The sequence below is a fragment of the Fopius arisanus genome, unplaced genomic scaffold, assembly GCF_000806365.1.
Source record: "Fopius arisanus strain USDA-PBARC FA_bdor unplaced genomic scaffold, ASM80636v1 scaffold00130, whole genome shotgun sequence".
NCBI classification, from domain to species: Eukaryota; Metazoa; Arthropoda; class Insecta; order Hymenoptera; family Braconidae; genus Fopius; species Fopius arisanus.
This window is the reverse complement of record NW_011887869.1, coordinates 60,713-82,353: the sequence shown is the minus strand read 5'-3', so window position 1 is coordinate 82,353 and position 21,641 is coordinate 60,713. Positions and strand designations below refer to the sequence as shown.

At 35.4% G+C, this 21,641-nt stretch overlaps 2 protein-coding genes across 5 annotated transcripts in view; both read left to right on the top strand.

The window, feature by feature from the left end:
- Window positions 1–19,622, top strand: part of LOC105271962 (proton-coupled amino acid transporter 2) — a 23,147-nt gene extending 3,525 nt beyond the window's left edge. Inside the window, exons 1-6 of one of the 3 annotated variants that reach the window (XM_011313797.1) lie at window positions 11,531–12,261; window positions 12,691–12,776; window positions 13,147–13,281; window positions 16,806–17,213; window positions 17,601–17,967; window positions 18,099–19,622. In XM_011313797.1, the coding sequence (XP_011312099.1) occupies window positions 12,163–12,261; window positions 12,691–12,776; window positions 13,147–13,281; window positions 16,806–17,213; window positions 17,601–17,967; window positions 18,099–18,695 (1,692 nt within the window). In that variant the 5' untranslated portion in view covers window positions 11,531–12,162 and the 3' untranslated portion in view covers window positions 18,696–19,622. Of the gene's footprint in view, window positions 1–11,530; window positions 12,262–12,690; window positions 12,777–13,146; window positions 13,282–16,805; window positions 17,214–17,600; window positions 17,968–18,098 lie in introns of those variants that run through there. The other 2 variants (XM_011313798.1, XM_011313799.1) reach the window with 2 other exon arrangements.
- A 1,140-nt stretch (window positions 19,623–20,762) lies between these two features.
- fidipidine (coiled-coil domain-containing protein 93) overlaps window positions 20,763–21,641 on the top strand; it is a 5,507-nt gene continuing 4,628 nt past the window's right edge. Inside the window, exons 1-3 of one of the 2 annotated variants that reach the window (XM_011313791.1) lie at window positions 20,763–20,912; window positions 21,016–21,129; window positions 21,195–21,289. In XM_011313791.1, the coding sequence (XP_011312093.1) occupies window positions 20,862–20,912; window positions 21,016–21,129; window positions 21,195–21,289 (260 nt within the window). In that variant the 5' untranslated portion in view covers window positions 20,763–20,861. Of the gene's footprint in view, window positions 20,913–21,015; window positions 21,130–21,194; window positions 21,290–21,641 lie in introns of those variants that run through there. The other variant, XM_011313792.1, reaches the window with a different exon arrangement.

The following is a 21,641-nucleotide window of genomic DNA, read 5'->3' as shown; positions in this document are numbered from 1 at the left end:
CACAATAATCTAATAATTTATGAATTATATCTTGCATTCCGATAAAACATAGAGTGAAGTTCAATTTTGGAAAATGAATACATGAAATTGATTTCTAAAAAAGGGTGGTTTTAAGGCCTTTTTTCTTTTATTTTCTTCGATCTATATAATTAGGAATTAAAATTTCTCACATTAGAGCATTTTAAGAAGAAAGCTAAGAAATCATAATTTCAAAGAGAGAAAATGCATCTGATTGTTGAAAAATATGAATGAAGATCTGATTATTGTTAATTTTTTTAACTAGTTGATGAAAATAGAACAACTTGTAGATACAGTGTTGGACCCTTATGAGACCATATTACATGATAGTCGATAGATGGCGCCACCAAATTGTTAATTACGTAGAAACCCCAGTAGTAATTTCTATTTTTCGATATGGACAAAATGGTGGTAATCTACCTAAAGTAGTTTATCGAACCTTGACTTCAACTTTGGCTAGTTAATTTATCTGTGATGAGTTGTACCGGTGTTGAAAATGAGTAGACACTTAAGGTTTAACATGCGGTTCGCCGGGAAGGCCGCGAGCGTCGGTTGGTCTGATACGTCATGGAAATTTCCACCACCTGAGCTCTTTCTTTCTTCCACTCACTTCCTTTTCTGTCCTGACCATTTCATTGCATTCAGCCCGACCGTCGCCGAGACGGGGGAAAGGGTCGCCGCATTTTTGCGGTCTCTTTCGTTCCTTTTCTCGCCAACAGTTTGACAATGTCTTAAGCTCCTCGTGCACCGATCATTTGCCATTGTAATGTCATTTTCCTTCCTTAAGCCTATCTTATACTTTTCCGTCCTCAGCTATTTATTTGAATAGCAGGTGGCGCTTGACGAGAACGTGTCATGCACGTGGCACGGAAAAAAAATCAGCACAATGATTTTTACAAACGCCAACGGAATTATTCAAGTTTCCATTTCTCAAAACTGTATTGTGTTTTCCAATATACATCTTTATGGGAATTAATTTAAAAACCAAAAACTCCATTCTACTCAGTTTTTCATTTGATGTAACAATCACAATTCATAAATTCACGTCCTATCAGGGCAATTTATCAGCGTTTCTCTGAAAATTAATTGTAGTAAACATTTAAATAAAATCTGAATGTTTAATAGAACATTAAAAGACTATTTAGGACTAGGTGTGGGGGAAATTGATTATATAACTCCGGATTTTTGAACGAATGTAATTAATTATCACATCAGACTTATTCAATTGTATAGTACATTCCAATTATTCTTGAGAAATTTCATAAAACTTATTGAACAGGCGAAACAATAAAAGAATTTAATCAGAAGGTAACAAAAAACGTATTTTCAAATATTTGTGTACATTTTGAAGATAATTGTTAGAGCTTGATTCATTGAAATTTAGTTTTAGAGATAACTTTGCCTGTTTCCATCGAATTCTGCTGTACATATTTGTTCGAAACGCACCTTAAACATTTTTTTAGTGTTGTTATTAAAAAAAAGTTTTCATTTATTACTTTTCGATTCTCCATTTACCTTCATTCTTTAAATCGTTTTTTCAAGGGTTTTCTTTTTTTTATCCAAACTATGAAAATAATCCACTACCTACATATGACAGATAAAATCCAATATACTTCTTGGCACTTGGAAATGATGAGAAATGAATAAAATATAAAAATTGATTATCACAAATGAAAATAATGAATGGAGGATAAGAAATCCTTATTTAAAAAATCGTTGTCCATCCCAGTCACTTGATAATTTTAGTCCTCAATGCCTCCCGCTCTTATATATAAATTACATATATCTTTTCAAAAGTTCTTTAAGTGAGCTTCCGAATGGTTCCGATGTCATCCACGTATTTCGAAAAACAAAATTAAACTTAAGTTACGACTATTTGAACAACACATGGAGAGAAAAATACAGCAAAAATTACGTGACTAATCACGTAATCGTGGGCTGGAGTGTCATTTCCTTGTTTCTTACTGGAGAATTTGGGAAAAAATGAGAGAGGAACAGTCAATTTTATTATTTGCTCTGGAAAATTTACGTGACTGTCACGTCACTTCCTACGAACTTGCAAAATTTACCACAGTTCCGGTAGAAATTATTCCGAGTAACGTAAAAATTATCCGGTTTCATTAAAATTTTACGTGACGTACCGTAATTTTTACGTGACCGAATTGAAAAATTCCTAGACTCTAGACTATTTTATTCTCGTAGAGCAAAGTGAGGTTAGAATCGTACTTTCCAGTCCCCGCAAAATTTACGGAACTGCGTACCGTAATTTTTCGACCTCTAAATGTGACTTTTTACCGACCGAATGGTAAAATGTTCTGTATGATCGGCACTTTTTTCGATTTTATATTTTGCCCCACGTTTACCTTTCACACATGAATTTTTACGCAACTTTTTACGTATTTTTTCCAGTATTTTTCTCTCCGTGCAGGAAATATGAAGTCACGTCTACCTTAGAGGTTTTAGAGTCGGCCAGATTTTCAGCGCCTGTATGAGCAAAAAATTATGCATTTCCGATATGATTTGGAAGTTCATTTTTTGGGTTTTTGTATGATACTATTTTTTATTATTAATATCCATTCGGTCTTTAGCTATGGACAACGTTATAGCACTCAAATTATGATAAAAGCGATTATGACTGAAGAATAAACTAGTGCGCTTTGAAAAAAGTGAGAAATTAGATGCGATCCATTGAGCATTCCGAATGAGAGATTTCCGATCAGCCAGTTTACCTAGATTTCGATAGAGAAAAACTTCACGATTTGTACGTCTTTACTATAAGCGTTTTTGAAGCTTGAAATTTTGATAACCAATGTTCAAATATTTCTACGTAAAAAAAATAAATCACTTGCTGGTGTTCGGAAAACCTGCCAGAATCATGACAATGTGACCTCGCTCAAGTTTTTTTTCAGTTAAATAATAAAAAAAACGTGTTGGTAGAGACGAGTTTCAGGGGCTTTTAACTATCCGATAACGTATGAAAATGAAGTCAATGCCTCAAGGATATACTGTTGTTGTTTTAAGTTGACAATGTCTGTCTGTATTGTAGGGTTTCGTGGTGGGAAGTCTATTTGGCGAGGTCGAGTAAGAACTCTGCGAAAGTATATCGCGATTTATGTCGGACGATTGTCGCGTCTACGTTCTACTTCCGTTTCTCGCCATTCGAAACTGATGAATTAGTGGATTTTTCGATTTTTCTTAATAAACTTAAATATCTGAGAATTTGCTTACACAAACATTCCAAGAAGTATGATCTACAAAAAGGAAATACTCTGAGCAAAATTTGAAATAACAATTTGTGCTATCCAATTTTTTCGGTTAACTTTACAAGAGAATGAGGTCAAATCCGTTGGAATATGTACAGCTCTTTCATTATCCTAGAAAAATCACTCGACACCAACTTACGACATTCTGGGAAACAGCGCTGCCAAGGGACTAATTTACTATCGGTTGTACTCCGCTCTCGAAAGCGCCGCTTCTCCAAATTCTAAATATATGCTGAAATTTTAATAAAGGACTGTGTTCCTTTTGAGTCATCAAACTGTTTTTCTGTTTTTCGTTTTGCTGAGAGAGTTCGCCCTTTGTTATAGCCTTCAGTTCCTAGACAACGGTCCTCAAATTAAGACGTGCCTTCCTCATGCTAGTAAACAATATTTTATAGTATTTCACTGCCTTTCTGGATTTATTCATTCACTTACATCCATACTTCAATAACCTCTTTTAAATTGAGTCGGAAATTTAAGTGAACACTTTAAATATTACAGTACAGATATAGTACATCATGCGTCAGTTGTCAATATTGTAGAATATTATTATAACGTCTAAATATTACAAAAAAATATTATCCACTGTCAATAGACCACAAACAGGAAAATTAATTTATTATAGAAATTACTGACTGGAATTTCAATCCAAGTGATAGGTATATATAAGGGGACGTGTCGAGGGGTTATTGGTTGTCGAATATCATGACACAATGACTGCTGATTCAACGTGATTTTAAAGTGATTCCATATGAAATAATTTGAAGTCCTTGAAACCCCATGACTTCAATAATTTCAGGGCCGATTTCATGTAATGTCAATTCAGTGTGGTACAGTGATTTACCAATGAATAGCCCCTCAGAGCATGTGGTACAATTTCATTCTGACGGTTACAAAGACATTACCGTTGACACGCATCTAAATATACTCTGGGGATGAGAGGGTACTGGGATGGAGAGCTTAATTTTTTTTTCAATTATCGAAATTTTTCCACGGCCCCTTGTTTGCAGATGTCCATGAAGAACTGGTGGTAAATGGGAAGGGCTAAATAAATTCGGCTATCTCTCTTCAATACAGATGTATTTGTGAAAAACTGAGCTAGGCTTTTATATTTAACATAAGAACTTTTTTTTTCGCTCCCTATTTTTTATGTCTCATTTCAATGGTTTTTGGAACTTTTATTCATGACATAATAAGAGGAAGTACGAGGATTACAGAGTATGGCCGTCTCGCGCTTTTATGCCCAGTTCAAAATATGAGTAGCTCACCTAATTTGGAGCAGAGCCCTTGTGCTTCGCAGCGCCTCATAAATTTACTACTTTCAAAGTTTACAATTATTTCAAGTACACACAGAAAACACTATACTTAAAATACGAGATTTATACCGTAATTTATGGGATTTCTGACCTAATATGTTACGAGTTTGTGAACGTAAATTAGGAGCTAAAACCACGGAAATTACACCCAGAAATGCCGTAAATTATCATTTTTATGTCGTAAGTTACGATTCCAAACTCGTCAATTACGAGGACCAATATGGTGAATTACAAGTTTCGACTTAGTGAATTATGAGATCCGACCCCTTAATTTACGCTTCCTTTCTCGTCATTACGACATCTAAATCACGTGAAAATCTGTGAGTGGGATCCTAAATGCAAGGACACATATAAGAAAAACTTTTTTGGGCAACAATTTTTATCAACATCAAATATTCAAGTTTAATTATATTTTGGGTCATCTTAACATGACTTTAAGTCAATTTTTTTCAACTGCTTCTCACAACTTCTCGTTTGAGAATTCATACTAAATACTTTCCGAAACTCGAAAACTTGAAGATTATTACGGAAAAATATTATCTGGGCTTCTGGGATGGGGTTTTTTCCCTCTCTTGGTTGGGCAATTCTCGCTCTCGGATCTAATGCCAATACCACCCGTGTGAACAACATTATTTTAATATCCCGCAAATATATTATTTTCAAGTGCAGGACCTGGGAAACGCATTTTTGTACTTTTCAGGTGTCAGCCTGGAAGTTTATAATATAAATAAAATTTCTGCCGGGAGCCAAAGTCACTAATTCCCCTTTGCCATTTCGCTACGCAATCGAACCATCTCGTCTTACGAAAAAAAATTGCCAAAACAAAATCTATTATTTAGACCCCCATGCCGTAGCTATTTGCCTCTGGTTTTTTCAGATAGTTCATATTTCAATTTGTATGGAGGGCTTCTGTTGAATTTGTCATTCATTGCTAATGTGATGGTTGCCATTGAATGATTTCCTTCAGTAGTATATTTTTAAGAAGTCGCGATTTTTCGTGATATGTTGTAGTGTGGTATTTTTGTGCTGTAATATTTTTTATCTTATTTTTTATTAATATTTTTTCAAAATGTTGTCGAGTGTAATATTACTATTGTGGGACATTCACGTGGTAGTCATGGGAAATGTTCTTAATTGACATACGTATATGTGTCCACTTATATCTAACATATATCTGGCATTCTGTATTTTTGGCCGAAATGCAAGTGAATATAACTAAGATATATGTCCGCATATATATTCTTTCCGTAAGAGAACACATGGAAAATACAAAAATGCGCTAATCAATTTTGAGCCTGTCATTTGCATGAAATAAGCGGGATAATATAGCAAATACGGTATATGATGAATAGACGTGCAATTGTTATTCTGCTAAAAATAACTGACTGTATGACACGGACGCCGTGAAGACAATTTTTACGTCACGCTTTTATTGCTTGTGAAGAAAGCATCAATGAGACATATAAGAATAAGTTAATCATCGTAGCGGTATCTTATGAGAAATCTTATCATCAAAAAATGGCAGTTTGATGGATAATTTTTAATGGATGACTCTGTTTTGTTACCTCACAGAAAAAGTATTATTATAAGTATTGTTTGTTTATTAAGTATTGTTTTGTTACCTCACAGAAAAAGTATTGAATGTATTGCATGACGTCATTGAATTCAAATGTTTCAATTCGTTTCAATGTTAACCATAGCCAAGAGACAATTGATTTGGTACTGATACTGATTGACCATTGGACTTTGGGCCATTTTATTAGAAATTATTACCGGTTTATACTAGTTGGACGTTCCATTTTCATCGACACGCTATTAGTAACCTATTAAGAATCTAGACAATTGATCAGAGTTTGAACTTTGTTATCTATAGCGTGGATTGGAAGTGATTCGACATTATTGATTGGAGTGTTGGGGACTATTTATGGTTTCAATATGTGATGATCAGTTTGTGAACGGCTGCAAATTAATTTTCAGATAATTCAAATAATCCATCGCATTTGAGATCTAGCAATTTAATGGTATAAATAGTGACAATAATTTAAGGTCATCAATTAATTGTGATATCTGAGTTAATGATTTCATTATATTTATCAACACACTTGCAAAAAACCCACTTCAGCTGTTTTCTTCATTGCAACAAAATACATTTTAATTCAAGATCTTGTTTAATGGAATTTCGGGGAATCCATACGGAGAGAGAAATACCCAAAAAATTACGGAACTTTCACGTATTCGTGGGGTGACCTTGCTTTTCGGGAAAAAGTACTGGAGGTACCGTAAAATTGTCCTGAAAGTTTCGTGAAAATTCCTGCTCGCTACGAAAATTTTTACGGAACTTACAGTATTTTTCCCCGAAAGCGACGGTCACCCCACGAATACGTAAAAGTTCCATAATTTTTCGGGTATTTTTCTCTCCCTTCACTTAGAGTGATTACAGTGCATAGGCATTGGTATGTTATTTTATGTATGGCTATCCATCAACGCCGAAAGTGAAAAAATAAAAATTCTATTCTGAATAGAATAGAAAAGCACTGTATTATTCGGCAAAAATGTATTACTTATTTTCGACAAAAGTCCTTGATTCAGTTTTCTAAGGAAACTTCATCAATTTCTTATGGTTATTCCCGTAACCTTCAATTTCTTGTGTTTTGGTTCTTCTCGTGAAATATCAAATTCTACGCATTTCACAGTTAATACTTCTACACGTTATTTATTCATGCTGTTCATGCTCAATTTTACAACACACTGCTACCAATGTCATAGTAAAAAAACTATAGAAAATTCTTGAATGGGAAAATATCTGATTCGACTCGTTGCGCGTAAATTTTGAATTATACATTTGAAACTAAAATATTTACATCAATGAAAAGTTTGTGGTAGCTGTATGGTTATGCAACTGAGTTATGGAAGAGTCATGCAATGTTTTATCGAGTTTTTAACAAATTAGAGAAAGACCACTTTTCTTCACTCTTTGTCTCACAAGTTTTGTCAAACGTAGACTTTCATTAACTGCTCTAAAATATTCTTAAAAAGATCCACTTTTTATAATTTAAGTGTAAACAACAGTACTTTGCTTTACAAAGCATTTCCTTTTTCATCATTTAACGCTTTTTTAGTTTTTTTTTGGGGGGCATTGAAAAACATAAGTTTCCGGGTAAATAATTGGGAAAAATTGCATTGAAGATCAACAAAAGTCGAGTGGAGAATGAAATAAAAAAATATTCACGATGTCAGATTAGAAAAATTCCCAAAAAGTCTACCTAACAATTAAAAGAAAGTCTAGCAATAGCAATATTTTGCGTGAAACTACAATTTTATTTGAAAAAAAGTTGAAGAATTTAATATACTTGGATATCCTTAGTGACCAATCCAGGATTACTAAACCTCAAGTAGTTGTCGGTGAAGACGCCGAATCAATCGATTTTCTTTATTCAAATTCTTAGGGCAAAGTCCGCTATGTTCTTTGACTTCGCCTATATATGAAAATATCAAATAAAAATCGTCCAAATAGGTCTTCGATTTGGGAGCAAATTGTCATAAAATAAAAACGATGCAACAATCATCAATTTTTCCGTAATTATTATGGCTCAATTTCTTAAGCGATTTTGATATAATTTTTCCTAACATCAAGTAAAAATGGATTTGAACGTCTAATGTCTGTTGCTGTTCACTTAAGAGTCATTTGTCGTTTTTATTCGCACCAATATGAATTCAAATATATCTTATCATATGTTTATTTACGGTACTTCATTCACTTATTAGCAGTCGGCCGACTTTTATAATGGTACGTACAAAGGAGTAATCATAAGTTATACTATGTGGTGAGAAATGAAAAGACTTAGATGAGATTTTAGAAAACGTTACCACGTGTAGTTATTACCCTCAACTCGAAAAGCTATCTGATAAGATTATAATGTGATGTCATACGTTCCGGAGCAATAATGATCAACGCTCACCGAAGGCCGAGCATAAAAGCCGGCCACGTGGACGAAACAGTCGCGTTCGTTTTGTTTTTACGAGGCCGAGAAGGAATTCACGTATGATTCGCACAAGGTTAACATTAACGCTATTCAATAGTTACGGTAGTAACCCAGCAAATCAACAGAATATTCGGATAGGTTAAAGTGAAATCATTTGAAAGTCCATTCACCATGCGTGAGAGTTCAAATTGTCCAAGAACCGTAATTGCACATGATTTGACAGAATATTATTGAACTTCTTTGACTTCATCAGTTGGTTTATAAATCTCCGCGGCAATTCTACCACCAACTTCGGGTTATCATCAACTTCGACCAAGCTCCCCATTTCTTATACACATTACAGAAATTATTCTAAAATAGATGAGATATTTTACACAAGCTTTGAATATTAATAACAGGAAAAGCGCCAAATATTAAGTTAAATAATATCGACTAGCAAAAGAAGTTTTTGTTGATAAGTGTCGATCGTTTCAGAGCAAACCGTTATCATCTAGCAACGTCTCGACACCGGGTAGGATCAATTGCCAATGAATTGAGCTGCTCATGTAGTGCAGCATCCCAAGATTTTCACCATATGCTGTGGCATTGCCCGAATCGGGATACACAAAAATATACTATTGTTAAATCGACTGAGGAGTTCCACGGCTCATTTGCTCTTCTTTTTACATAATGCAAAAGTGTTCAAGTCGAACTGACTCCAAATGTTTATTAATCATTTTTCAGTAGTATATCGATAATGTTAATAAATGTTATATGCAGATTCGAATACTTTAAGTAGAAGAAAAAAACTTTGACCATTTTGAACGATTGATTTGAGGACTGATGAGAGTTTATTAGCTTACAAGAAAATTGAAAGGTCAACAGAGTTTGATGATCTCGACTCCATTCAACAAATTAACATTAGATGCTCCAGGAGCTACTGTCATTATGCACTGATTCCTGACTACATCATGAAGAGATGACGCATTACCAAGTGAAAAATTTGTTAATCTGTCATTGCTGACAGATTGGATGCTCAAATGGTATCAATTGCTGCTACCCTTCTGTACTTTGTTCATCATGATCTTTTTTAGATTGGTTTTCTTATTTTTTTTTCCAAGCGGTTGTTCTTGTACTTCGGTCATTCTCATCTATTTGCACATACATGTTTTCGTTGTTTTCATTTCCGCAAGTGCAGACAGTTTGAATTTCAGATTAATTTTTTTGTTTATGATCGCTAATCATTTTGATTTTCCAATTACGGAATGGTATGTGGGTTTGCATGAGACTAATTGAAAAATCTTGGCGAGATAATTTGACATAGTTCATCTTGTGATAACAACCAAATCCAACAATTGTCTGTGTGCTCTGGTAATTGTCAAAATTGTTATCATACGACACGTGTCTCGCGATTCGTGATAGGCAAGACTTATTATGCTGTATGAAGTAGTTACGGCTGGTAATAACATCATTGAAAATGCACGAATTTCTATGCATTTGAGTGAATTCTCTGGCAGTATTCGAAGGCAGTATTCCTACACAGAAAGAAAAATACCGGAAAAATTACGGAACTTTCACGTATTCGTGACCTTGACCTTGGTGACCTTGGTTTTCGGAGAAAAATACTGTAAGTTCCGTACAAATTTTCGTAGCGAGCAGGAATTTTTACGAAACTTTCAGGACAATTTTACGGTACCTCCAGTACTTTTCCCCGAAAAGCAAGGTAACCCCACGAATACGTGAAAGTTCCGTAATTTATCCGGTATTTTTTTCTCCGTGTAGTACTCGTAAATGTCGGACGCAGGTTTTGATTATAAATCATAATCCTCTATTGTCCTATAATATTGATTTTGATGAATAATTCATTGACAATAAGAACTTTTCATTAACAGTTGAGCCTAGAGTTTAATTGCTAAAGTAAATCATTGTGGACGAAATTCACTAAGATTGACTCCAGCGTTGGTCATCGGTAGCGCAATTGCTATATGCCGCTATTACAAATACCTAATGAAATTCGCGACGCCAATTGAATCCTTACCAGTAATATCGTGTAATCGTTATGACCTCACCAAACACCCAAACCCAATAATCATTCCACTGATGGTTCACATCTTCATTACGAGAAAAATCTATTTGCCTAGCAACTAAGTTACTGTTGCTTGATGATGAAAAAAATAGAATAAATAGGAAATAGATAGATCCCTATTATTTCACTATTTTTTTTCCAATCTGGCATAATGACAAGATGTTTCGCGAGACTCGAAAATAGTCACTCGGACGTGAAAATCCGTACATTATACAATTACACGTATGGTCCAAAAATATTGTTGATTGATGATAATCTGAACATTCAAGATTAGCTCAGTTTTAGGCAAACATAAATATTGTTGCATCATGATGGTGCTAATGAATTCGTGCACCGCAAATTCTAAAAATACTACCAAGAAAATATGTACATATTCACCACATGGTGACGACGTACTTATGACGTGTATCGGTATGATTAACATCCTCCTTTGTTGAGCTACCTACATTTCTTTTGGCACAGATAAGAGAGAATTTTTGGCTGTCTCGTTTTGTGGCGCCTCCGGCGTACACAAAAATAGATAATCATTCAAGATTTTGAAGTTTAAAATTCAGAGTTTTTGCGGCAAAAAATTCTTTGAGAGCCTTTCATATAAATATTTCTTGGTGTAGATGTTTTTTTGAATGCGCTGAGTATTTGAATTCAATATGATCAGCTTGAACGACAGGACAAACGATAAAGGATTGATTAACGATGATGGACACTGATTGACGATGAGTCCATGATGGCCAATGATCACCTATCACAAATGATCTCCATACTCACGTGGTATCCGTAGTTTGCTCTTCGTATTTTCGCTGCGCGGTAACTCCTATTCGGACTTATGTCTGAGTTAGAATAGTATATATTAAGAGCCCCACGTCCTCGGGACATTCTCAAACGCTTTGGCAAGCAGTAGCTAGCATTCTGCGTCTCAAAAGACAAACTAGAGATAGTGGTCATAATACTGTTTAGCTTGATGGTGTGTCGTTGTGAGTTTGTACGCCCGCGTCGGCACAGTGTACACACGATTACAATTTGACCGAAGGTATCATACTAGCTAGTTTAAACTAGTGTCTCTCATTCCGCTTCTTGTCTTTAGACATCAAGCAACTTGCCTGCACAAGGAAACATGTGGATATATTGTTGCGCTTACAATAGCTGATGCCTCGATAGTTACCGTAATGATATCGAAGTGGACTTCCCCATAACCTGTCATTATATCGTCAAGTACATTGAGTTGTGTGTAGGAAGTAATTGAGATTCATCAAGTTACGCGCTCAATTAAATCTCATTGATCCGGGTCGGGATTGGCCTTAACGTTCCGCGTTGATTTTATCCGCGTGATAAAGACGTGATCAACGCTCTCTTCTGTGACAACAGTGCTATTCGTTACATTAATGACTATTAGGACGTTTAATGGGGATGAGGAAAAATCCAACTTGTCGGATAAAATTCTCATAATGAGTTAAAAGTGGTCGAGTTTTCTTGGAATACTACAATTCGTTCTCCCTTGGTTTTTCCTCGTTTGAATTTGCAAAATGTATTCCTTCGATGAACTCGGTAATAGTACCATTGGCTTTGACGTAGAGATGAGCTCACTCTCTTTCAGCTGTCTGGATGATGACGCTCGAGGACAGGTTGATAAGACATTCTATATTTTATTTTCATCAATATCAGTTTGTGTAATGCAAGAAGTGTTCTGTCATGCTGTTGTCATTCTTTTAAATGAATAGACAAGCTGTAGTTAGCCGTAATATAATTCACCGATAATACAAGTACTTTATAACATTGAAAACTCAGGGGTAATGAAGCTATGCGGGAATATGGATAAATTTTGTCGGAGTATCATCGCTGTGGGTCACCGGTGATACTTTACACAACTGATTGCATAACTGTCGTTTGACGATCCCCAAAGCAATTTCGTCTCATTTGCAGATTAAACTATTGGATTCATCCGTCAAGTCTCACTTCCTGCATTTCACTTATTCATTTTAATGGTCGTATCTTGATTGGGTTGCTGCATTTCTAAACTGTATTATTGAAGGACGTCTTTTGTATCATTTCAGCGCACCCCCATGCGTCCAATGATCGCCGAATATGACCCTAAGAAGCAAGGAGTGAAAACAGAACTTTCAGACATGGTTCTTGTCAAGTAAGTGTTAATTTACCGATTTTTAATTCAATGCAGAAATGCTAGTAACATTGATAATGTAGAGAAACTGTTAATAACGAGATATGGTCAACGACGGGCATCTGAGAGAGGGATCGCTACAGTGATTTGCCACGACCGATCATCGCTTCATTTTGATGTTTTTCAAAAAAATGTACAGATTCATACCTGACCGAGTGGAAATTGCATAATGGATTGGATCCGGTGGGGTTATGGATCAGATATATCATCAGATATTTCATTAATTGTTTTTTTTTCTTATTTTTTACCATATTGCTTTTGTCTTCATTGAATAACTTGTTTTTTTCATACTGTATGGTACTCTCCTAATATACGATCTTACTTTGATCAGGCAAACTCACAGATATAAGGATTATAACTCAATGGGAGAAACTTCCTTCAACAATGAAACAAATACAGGGAATTTCAGTGTCAGTTCGGTTACAATTCGCAATACAATTTCCCCTCGGAACATTACGTACGGAACGTGAGTTTAACCGAGGATCATATATGTGCATTTTGTTCATTATCATATTTACTTTACCTCGTGTACTAAATTCAATACCAATTTAATCAATCTATTTGATCGTTTTTGTGCAAGAAAAAGCAAACCATTTCGTTATTGAAAAGAACATTTTCTCATGAATTACATGTCCATATGCATAAATGTTTTTTTAATTATTATTTTGCCATGCATACCGCCTGATCGTCGCCATCTTATTAAGAATTCAAATTTCACACAACTGGATCATCTAGTGAGAACGTCAATGGATCAACCACTGTCTCCTAACTTTATTATAGTTTAAACAATTTAAACAATAAGAATTGTTTTTTTCTGCATGTGTTTCACTAGTTCTTCATGAGCTGTGTTGAGCGATGGAATAACAGTAATGCGTATTTACGGAAGACGTAGGACAACGCCCACAGTAACGTTGACATTCAATCGGGCCAAATTTAGGTGCATTCCAGTTATATGATGTGCGCGAAGCTATTTTTTATAATGGTAGATTTAGGTTTACAAGGATATCTTTTTTTTTTTTTTCAATTTTTGCTAACTGCAGTTTACATGTAAACATCAACAAGCCCATCAACAAGCATCTACTGTACAGTACACCAAATTGTCTTTCATTGGCCCATATACATACCGTCCTATCTCTGCATTTACTTCAAGAGACGATTTTTTAAAATTTGTAATGCCTTCAAAGGTCAGAGTCTCACTGTCTTACCAGTAATAATAACCAGGAAATTCCATATGAATGTGTTGTGTTTAAACATTCTAAGCAATTTCTATAAAATTCCAGGAGTAATTTTTTTAACAGTACAATCTTACAGATTAATATTTCGTGACAGAAGACACATTGCGTTGTCATGCACGCGTTCGGACTCTTGTCAAATAAAATAGCATTATAGAGTACTAGCTTCTTGGTATTCTTGGCCATGCTTAGACGGTATCTTTTCATCGAAGCTAAATTCATTACTGCAATTCGATTCGAATATATCGTTTCAGGATAGTAATAAACACAGAAGAATGGATGAATGTCATCAGTAATTATGTTTCATATCTGCGATTTATGCGGTCTAGGTCGTACGAAAGCTACCGATTATATAACGTGTTGATATAACATATAATCAGGATTCGGTATCTCATTTGGTTATTTAATTGCAGCCTTCACTTTTGTAGATTTATCGATATAACTGATTTTTCTGTTATGTCGGCCGCTCTCCGTTATAGTATAGACGTTGATATATTTGTGGCAATACGTTATGTTAAATTCGGAACAGTTAACGCAGATGAGTGATTATAATATAAAAGCGCGGGTGTACAATAAAATTGATGCCTAATCATCGCTAGTTTTTTTTTTATTGTTTTCCTGATGAATTGATCGCGCATGGCTTCGCTGACAAGGCTTTTTTATAATTTCGTGTATCAAAACAAAGTGCAGAAATTCATCATACACGCAATGTCCATCAGCCAATCAGATTAATTTCAATTCAATGGGGTATAAATGAACATTGATTGAAGTGGGAGAGAATGCTCCAGTTGTGTATGTATAGTGAGAGAAGGAAAACTTGAGTCATCAATCGGGTGACAAGTTGTCGATGAGTCGGAGTTTGAAAATAGTATCGAATCGCTCAAATTTTTTTTTAACCGTTAAGGATAGACTAATAACTTGAGATGCTTACACTCTACCTCGGCTGGGAGACCTTCAGTGCTATGTCAAATCGATAATAGTACTCTATCAATGATTCAGGATGGAATGGTGATCATGCGGTATGCCGATATCCTTTCAAAATTTACGTCAAATACAAGAATAAATTAAAGATTATGAACAGTACTATTAAAATTAGATGGTAAAAAAATGTGTTTTTACTGTATAATATGTGCATTTATATGATTCCAGACGTGCTTATAGTGCCCGGGCATTCATTCGGAGATCAATCAATAATAGAAAAATTAAAAAGAAAAACAAAAAAAAAACAAATTTCTAACACAAAGCTCAAGGAAATTGCGACAGAAACAGACGGTCACATGACGATTTTTCGATTACAAAAAAAATGAAAAAAAAGCAAAACTGACACTTGTTATTTAAGTGAATTATAATGGTTAACGTGTGTTACCCTTTTTTGTTGTTAAGTGGAAATATAAGTAAACACGGCTTGTTAGTCGTCGTACTGCGTCGGTGGCGCTGGCGGCGTCGGTTGATGCAGTGCGGTGGTTGGCCAGAGCTGAGAGACACCCGCAAAAACACAAATGCAGATAAAAAAACATGTGTGTGTTATAGAAAAATCCAAAGAATAATCTTAATGAATGAAAAACGTATAGAAAAGTCAATAACACGCACACAAACGCATACGAGTGTTGCTGTGTTTGGGAAACTGATGTGTCACGTGACACGAGGCCGAGGCTTTTTGAGCTCTTCGGGCGGCGAATAATTCATAAAGTTAGAAACAAAAAAAAATATATTATTGAGGCCACCCGGCAAACATCATTATGGAGAATTCAATGGGTACCTACACTACCTATCTACCATTTACATTTATATCATTAATATATTATAAATAAATTATTTTGTTAATTTTTACGACTTTTTTTTTAATTATATAACTTATTGGAGTAGAAATAAAAGATTATCAATTGTTACCTGAAACACGCTGCAAGAAGATATACATGAGTACACTATTGGCATGACAGGGTTTCAAATTAATCGGTCGGAATTTTTCAGAAGCGTAACAAATTCAGTTAGAGAATGGTGATGGTTTTCTGTAACTCATATTTTTTGTTCACTATTTCTCTTAGGTGACAAAAGAAAGAGGGGGTAACGTTTGAGAGAATGGAGAATTGAAGGGAGCGAACGAACCGTTATCCGTTTAAAAATCATTTTAAAAAAACGGCTTCTCTTTATTCAAGTTTAACAGTTACTTTAACTTTACTCACCCCGAGAACATTGTTCTTGCATGATATAAAATTTTCCACATTCAGCGATGATCATGGTCTTTACGCAGAACTAATAACATGCTATGTACATGTAAGATCGGGTGTAATCATCCAACAAGTTGATAGAAAATCTTTATTTTTCTGAATGCCAAAAAAGTTGACAATTTCCTAAAGATGGAAAGCATCAAGTTGTTGAATGATTCTACCCCCTCCTTCAACCTGCGGCTTACTCATCAGCTTCTACATACTCACAGAACACAATTGACATAGAAACATCAAATAGAGGACCTATCCCAATCCCTGATGAAACAAAAAATATTAGCTTTAACAGAAGTTACCGAAACACGAAAATTTGTGCAACGCGAGAGCAACCTGAGACTCATGATTGTAAACCTAAGTACACACTCATTAGACTTAACAAAGTTACTTAGTGTAATGAACCAAAAGCTCAAAAATGATCAAGCATAAGCACGTACGTATCGAAAAACAAATCACGTCTTTTCCTTTAACGTATGCTGTGCTCTGATGTTTATTGAGCCCTCCAACGCACCATACTAATGCTCCTCCTATTACAGATACAAGTGTGAGAAAAATGAAGTACCAATAACGGTTCAGAACGGCTCAACCCTGCCCCTGGTGGAGCGTCCGAATGATGAAGAAGCAGCCCTTTACGATCCATTTGAGCACAGGAAGTTAGCGCATCCAACCTCCGACCTCGACACCCTAATTCATCTGCTCAAGGGTAGTCTTGGCTCCGGAATTCTTGCCATGCCACTGGCATTCAAGAATGCTGGATTATTCTTCGGTCTATTTGCCACTTTTTTCATCGGTGCCGTGTGCACATATTGCGTACATATACTTGTCAAGTGTGCACATGCATTGTGCAGACGTACGCAAACACCGAGTTTGGGATTCGCTGATGTTGCTGAAGCGGCTTTTCTCGTTGGGCCTGAACCGGTTCAGAAGTACGCTAGGCTTGCAAAGTGAGTTATTCAACTTTCCTCCAACACTCATAAAAAGTCATAAAAAATTATTTTTCATAGTAAAATGCTGGTAATAGCGTTTTCTACGCCCTGTCAATTATTTTATCAAAGATCATGTAAATTTTTATTTTTTATTTGCACTTATCTCATAGGAAGTAACTCATACAGTGTGCGAATCGATCCCTTCAACAGTTAAAATTGGTAATCCTTGATGAAATGATGAATTCATTGGATTTTTTAGAAAAATTATCTACAGACATTATGCGAATATATAAGTGATAATTTTCTTTGTAATAGAAAATGAAAAATTTCCGTTATATTGATAATTCAAATGCATATATTTCACTGCTGAGTTGGATTAACGAAATGATTTTGTATTGGTTCCAGAGCAACGATAAATTCATTTCTAGTGATCGATCTTCTCGGCTGCTGTTGCGTCTATGTAGTATTCGTAGCCAAGAATCTCAGTGAAGTCATCAATTATCATACAGAAAATCAATTGGATGTACGAGTATACATGGCAATGCTTCTACCACCATTACTCCTATTGTGCTTGGTGAGAAATTTAAAGTATCTAGCACCATTTTCCATGCTAGCTAATGCCCTCATAGCGACCGGTATGGGGATCACTTTCTACTACATCTTCAGGGATACTGAGCAGTTCAAGTATAAAGAAATACATAACATCGCAAGTTTCTCCCAACTGCCATTGTTCTTCGGCACTGCCATCTTTGCTTTGGAGGGAATCGGCGTTGTAAGTATTATAATGACTTTATTGTATACAATGACTTCATTGTATAAATCAATAAAATAGAATGATTCGGCTTGAATTGCTAATATATTAAATTAAAGAATTTGTCATTTGTTTGGTGTTTGACAAACTAGGTTATGCCTCTGGAGAACAACATGAAGACTCCAACTCACTTTATCGGTTGCCCCGGTGTCCTCAACATCGGAATGTTCTGCGTTGTCACTCTGTACAGCACAGTCGGCTTCTTCGGTTATCTTCGGTACGGAGAGCTAACTCAAGCCTCCATCACTCTGGACCTCCCCAATAACGAGATCCTGGGCCAATCCGTCAAACTCATGATCGCCGTTGCCATTTTCTTCACCTACGGTCTCCAGTTCTACGTCCCTATGGAGATCATCTGGAAAAATCTCAAATGTCATTTTGGCGCGCGAAAACTCTACGTGGAATACATTGTCAGAATCGTAATCGTTATCCTTACAGTGGGGATCGCCATCGCTGTTCCCAACTTGGGTCCCTTTATTTCTCTCGTGGGTGCTGTTTGTCTCTCAACACTTGGTCTCATGTTCCCCTCTATCATCGAACTTGTCACCGTTTGGGAACAAGAGAACGGTCTTGGCCGTTACAACTGGAGACTCTGGAAGAACATTCTCATCATTCTATTTGGTGTTCTCGGCTTTGTCACCGGTACTTATACAAGTATTCTCGAAATCGTTAACGATGACAAGAATTGATGCGCTCGACGTGATGTCTGCGTCTCAATAAATAGATTGCATATTTCGCGTTAAATGCGCGGCACGCAGCAACAACATACAACAATAATCAATATACAAACGATAACTTTCATTGATGCCTCGAATAAGATAATTCGGGGCTTGCACATGCGCCATTTATGGTTAACGAAGGTCATAACTACGGCTCTCGATGTTTATTATTTATACGTCTATGTAATGATCGAGCATAGAGCGAGTTGTGTCGCTGTAGGATTTTTAGGATTTTAGATGACAAAAGGAAGGTTATTCTACTTAAGTTTTGTTTTTGTCACAGGACACGAGAGCCGGACCTCTCGAGTAATAGTGCAACTGTAGGCTGCTGCTGATTTCGACTGAGCTTCCTATGCTAAAACATTTGTTTTTTTTTTTAATGAATGAGAGTTGATCTCTTCGATTTAGGGAAAAATGTCAAATCGGCTCCATTTTGTGCCTTCTATCTCGTTAATGGCGGCTGGGATGCCAGGATTTTATGATAATGCTGGCTGTCTCAGTGGACGCTATCTTTACGGCCGAGAAGGTAACGCAATTCAATGATCAATTAACTTGATTTTCCTTTACATCTGTGAATAGCCGGTCTAGCCAGAATCTCGGGACTGTGCCTCTAGGTTAGAATTCTATCAGATGAGATGTTTTCATTTTTTAATGTATTCTTCCGTAAATTAGTTTCGCCGTCTAGACCCGCCAGTATTTTCTTCGCTTCTGCGGAGGATAGACTAATGAGAGATACAAAATTTCAATGAAATAAAATTATAGTGATAGAGAGTATTAAGTTGATGATTTTTTTCGAATTTTTTTATGATGTATTATGAGAGTAGTATTTGAGCGGTACCGACAGACTGATTTTTTGAGTGATTTTCTACTGTCATCGACTGTGTGAATTTGGACAATTAGTTTATGCCATCGTTGCCCGTAATCACGCGATTCTAACCTCGCTTCGCTCGGTTAAATCGCGGATTCCGGGCGCAATGACATAAAATTTTGTATGAAACGCGTGCGTAATATATTTTTCGACTCGTGGGATTGTAAAACTCGCCTTCGGCTCGTGTTACAAACCTCCCACGAGTCAAAAAATATATTCCGCACGTGTTGCATAATATACTATTTCGACGCAAGCACATATTTTTGGATATGACGTTTATATAGAATCAAGTGTGGAACATTTCGTTTTTGGAATTAAATTACATGATGGCTTCTTTAGAGGATAATGAATAAATTAATAACAGTTGTGTAGGAAAAAATTGTTGGTCATATTTATGGTATGATACAAATTGTTAAACATTTTTGAGATAGTTTTCATCGAGGTTTGGAAATACGAACAAAAATAATTCAACGTTTAAAGGTAGAACTGGTATATTAGCCATCTTCATGCGTCCATGTCATGCGAGAGAAATCATCATTAAATTTTTGGGAGGTAGTTTCTTTTTGGAATTTTTATCATGTCTGTAGAAAAAATTCATGTGAGACGAGTTTTTGGTACCTGTTTTTTTTCGATTCAATGCGTACTGTTATGTTATTTTTCATTGTAACATGAAATGAAAATGTTATTGTATTCAATACACGATCAATCTATTTGCAGAAAATTTTGTTGTTTATTATCAATTATTTACAATTCCTATTTTTTTTAAAATCTGGTCACAAAAAATGTCAACTTTATTAATATTACTATATAATATATATTTTTTTCAAAATGCACAATTTGTCCATCGGCACATTTTCGTCGATTCAACAAACAGTTATAGTTCTCTATTCATGCATTTATTTTTTAAAAATCGTATGAGTTTCATTAAAAAAAAATGTTTCAAAAGAAAAATTACACCTGGCAACTTGAGAAATTGGGAAAATATATTATAAGTGAATTTCTCTGCATGAAATGCTATTTTCAGTGCATTTAATTTTGGCGAAATAATATCGGTAAGCTAAAGATCTTAAATTATTATCTCTTACCGATTGAGTCGTTGACCAATCGATAAAGTAGAGAACAAGTTTCTATTCATACGTACGCTACGTACGTGATTGACTTGGCGGAACTTGTCGACAAATATCGTGATGATTACGCTCCAGTGTACCACCCACAAATTTATTTTTTATTATTAAGAAATTGATTACAAACATTTTCGAAGGATCAGAATGCTTAATGAAAAGTCCATGTGTTCAATTCCACCTTCTGATGTCGTGGAGGTAGTGGCACGAATTTTAAATACGTGAATTAAGAAATATACTGTATTAACTCAATTGAATGTTGGTCGCTGTTACTTTTTCTAATGATTCAATTCCATTTCAGGCGGATGTTCGAGAAGATGAAGAGCAGGCTGTTAAGTTCAATGAGATTGTGGATCTTTTGGTGGCGGCTGGCTACTTCAGGGCGAGGATTAAAGGATTGTCCAATTTCGACAAGGTTATTTTCATCAATATCAATATTTTCATCAAATTGACTATCGAAATAAATTTTATATATTATAGGTAGTTGGCGGAATGACGTGGTGTATTGAATCTTGTAATTTCGATGTGGATGTCAATCTTCTGTTCCACGAGAATTTGACAATTGGCCAGAAAATGTAAGATTAACAAGTCTGTAAAATTTCTATTTTCATTTTGCTATTTGTTTTCAACTATTTCACTAAACTCCCCAGGTCAATTTTTTTAAGCCTATGTTACTCTATAAAAATATAATATTACGAATATTTGCAAATTATTTTTTCTTTTTTTCTGAACAATTCTCCATGAGTTACCGCGAAAATTGTTCTTCCTTAAGGCCCGGGTGGACTACCTATAGAACGTCATCTTTTGTTTAAATTTTATCTTTCTAGCCTAAAATACATAAAAATTTGGGATAAGTTTTGAGGTCACGAAAATCACTGGATTTGGCATGAAAAAATAATGAAAAAAAAGAGGAAAAAATTTTGAAGG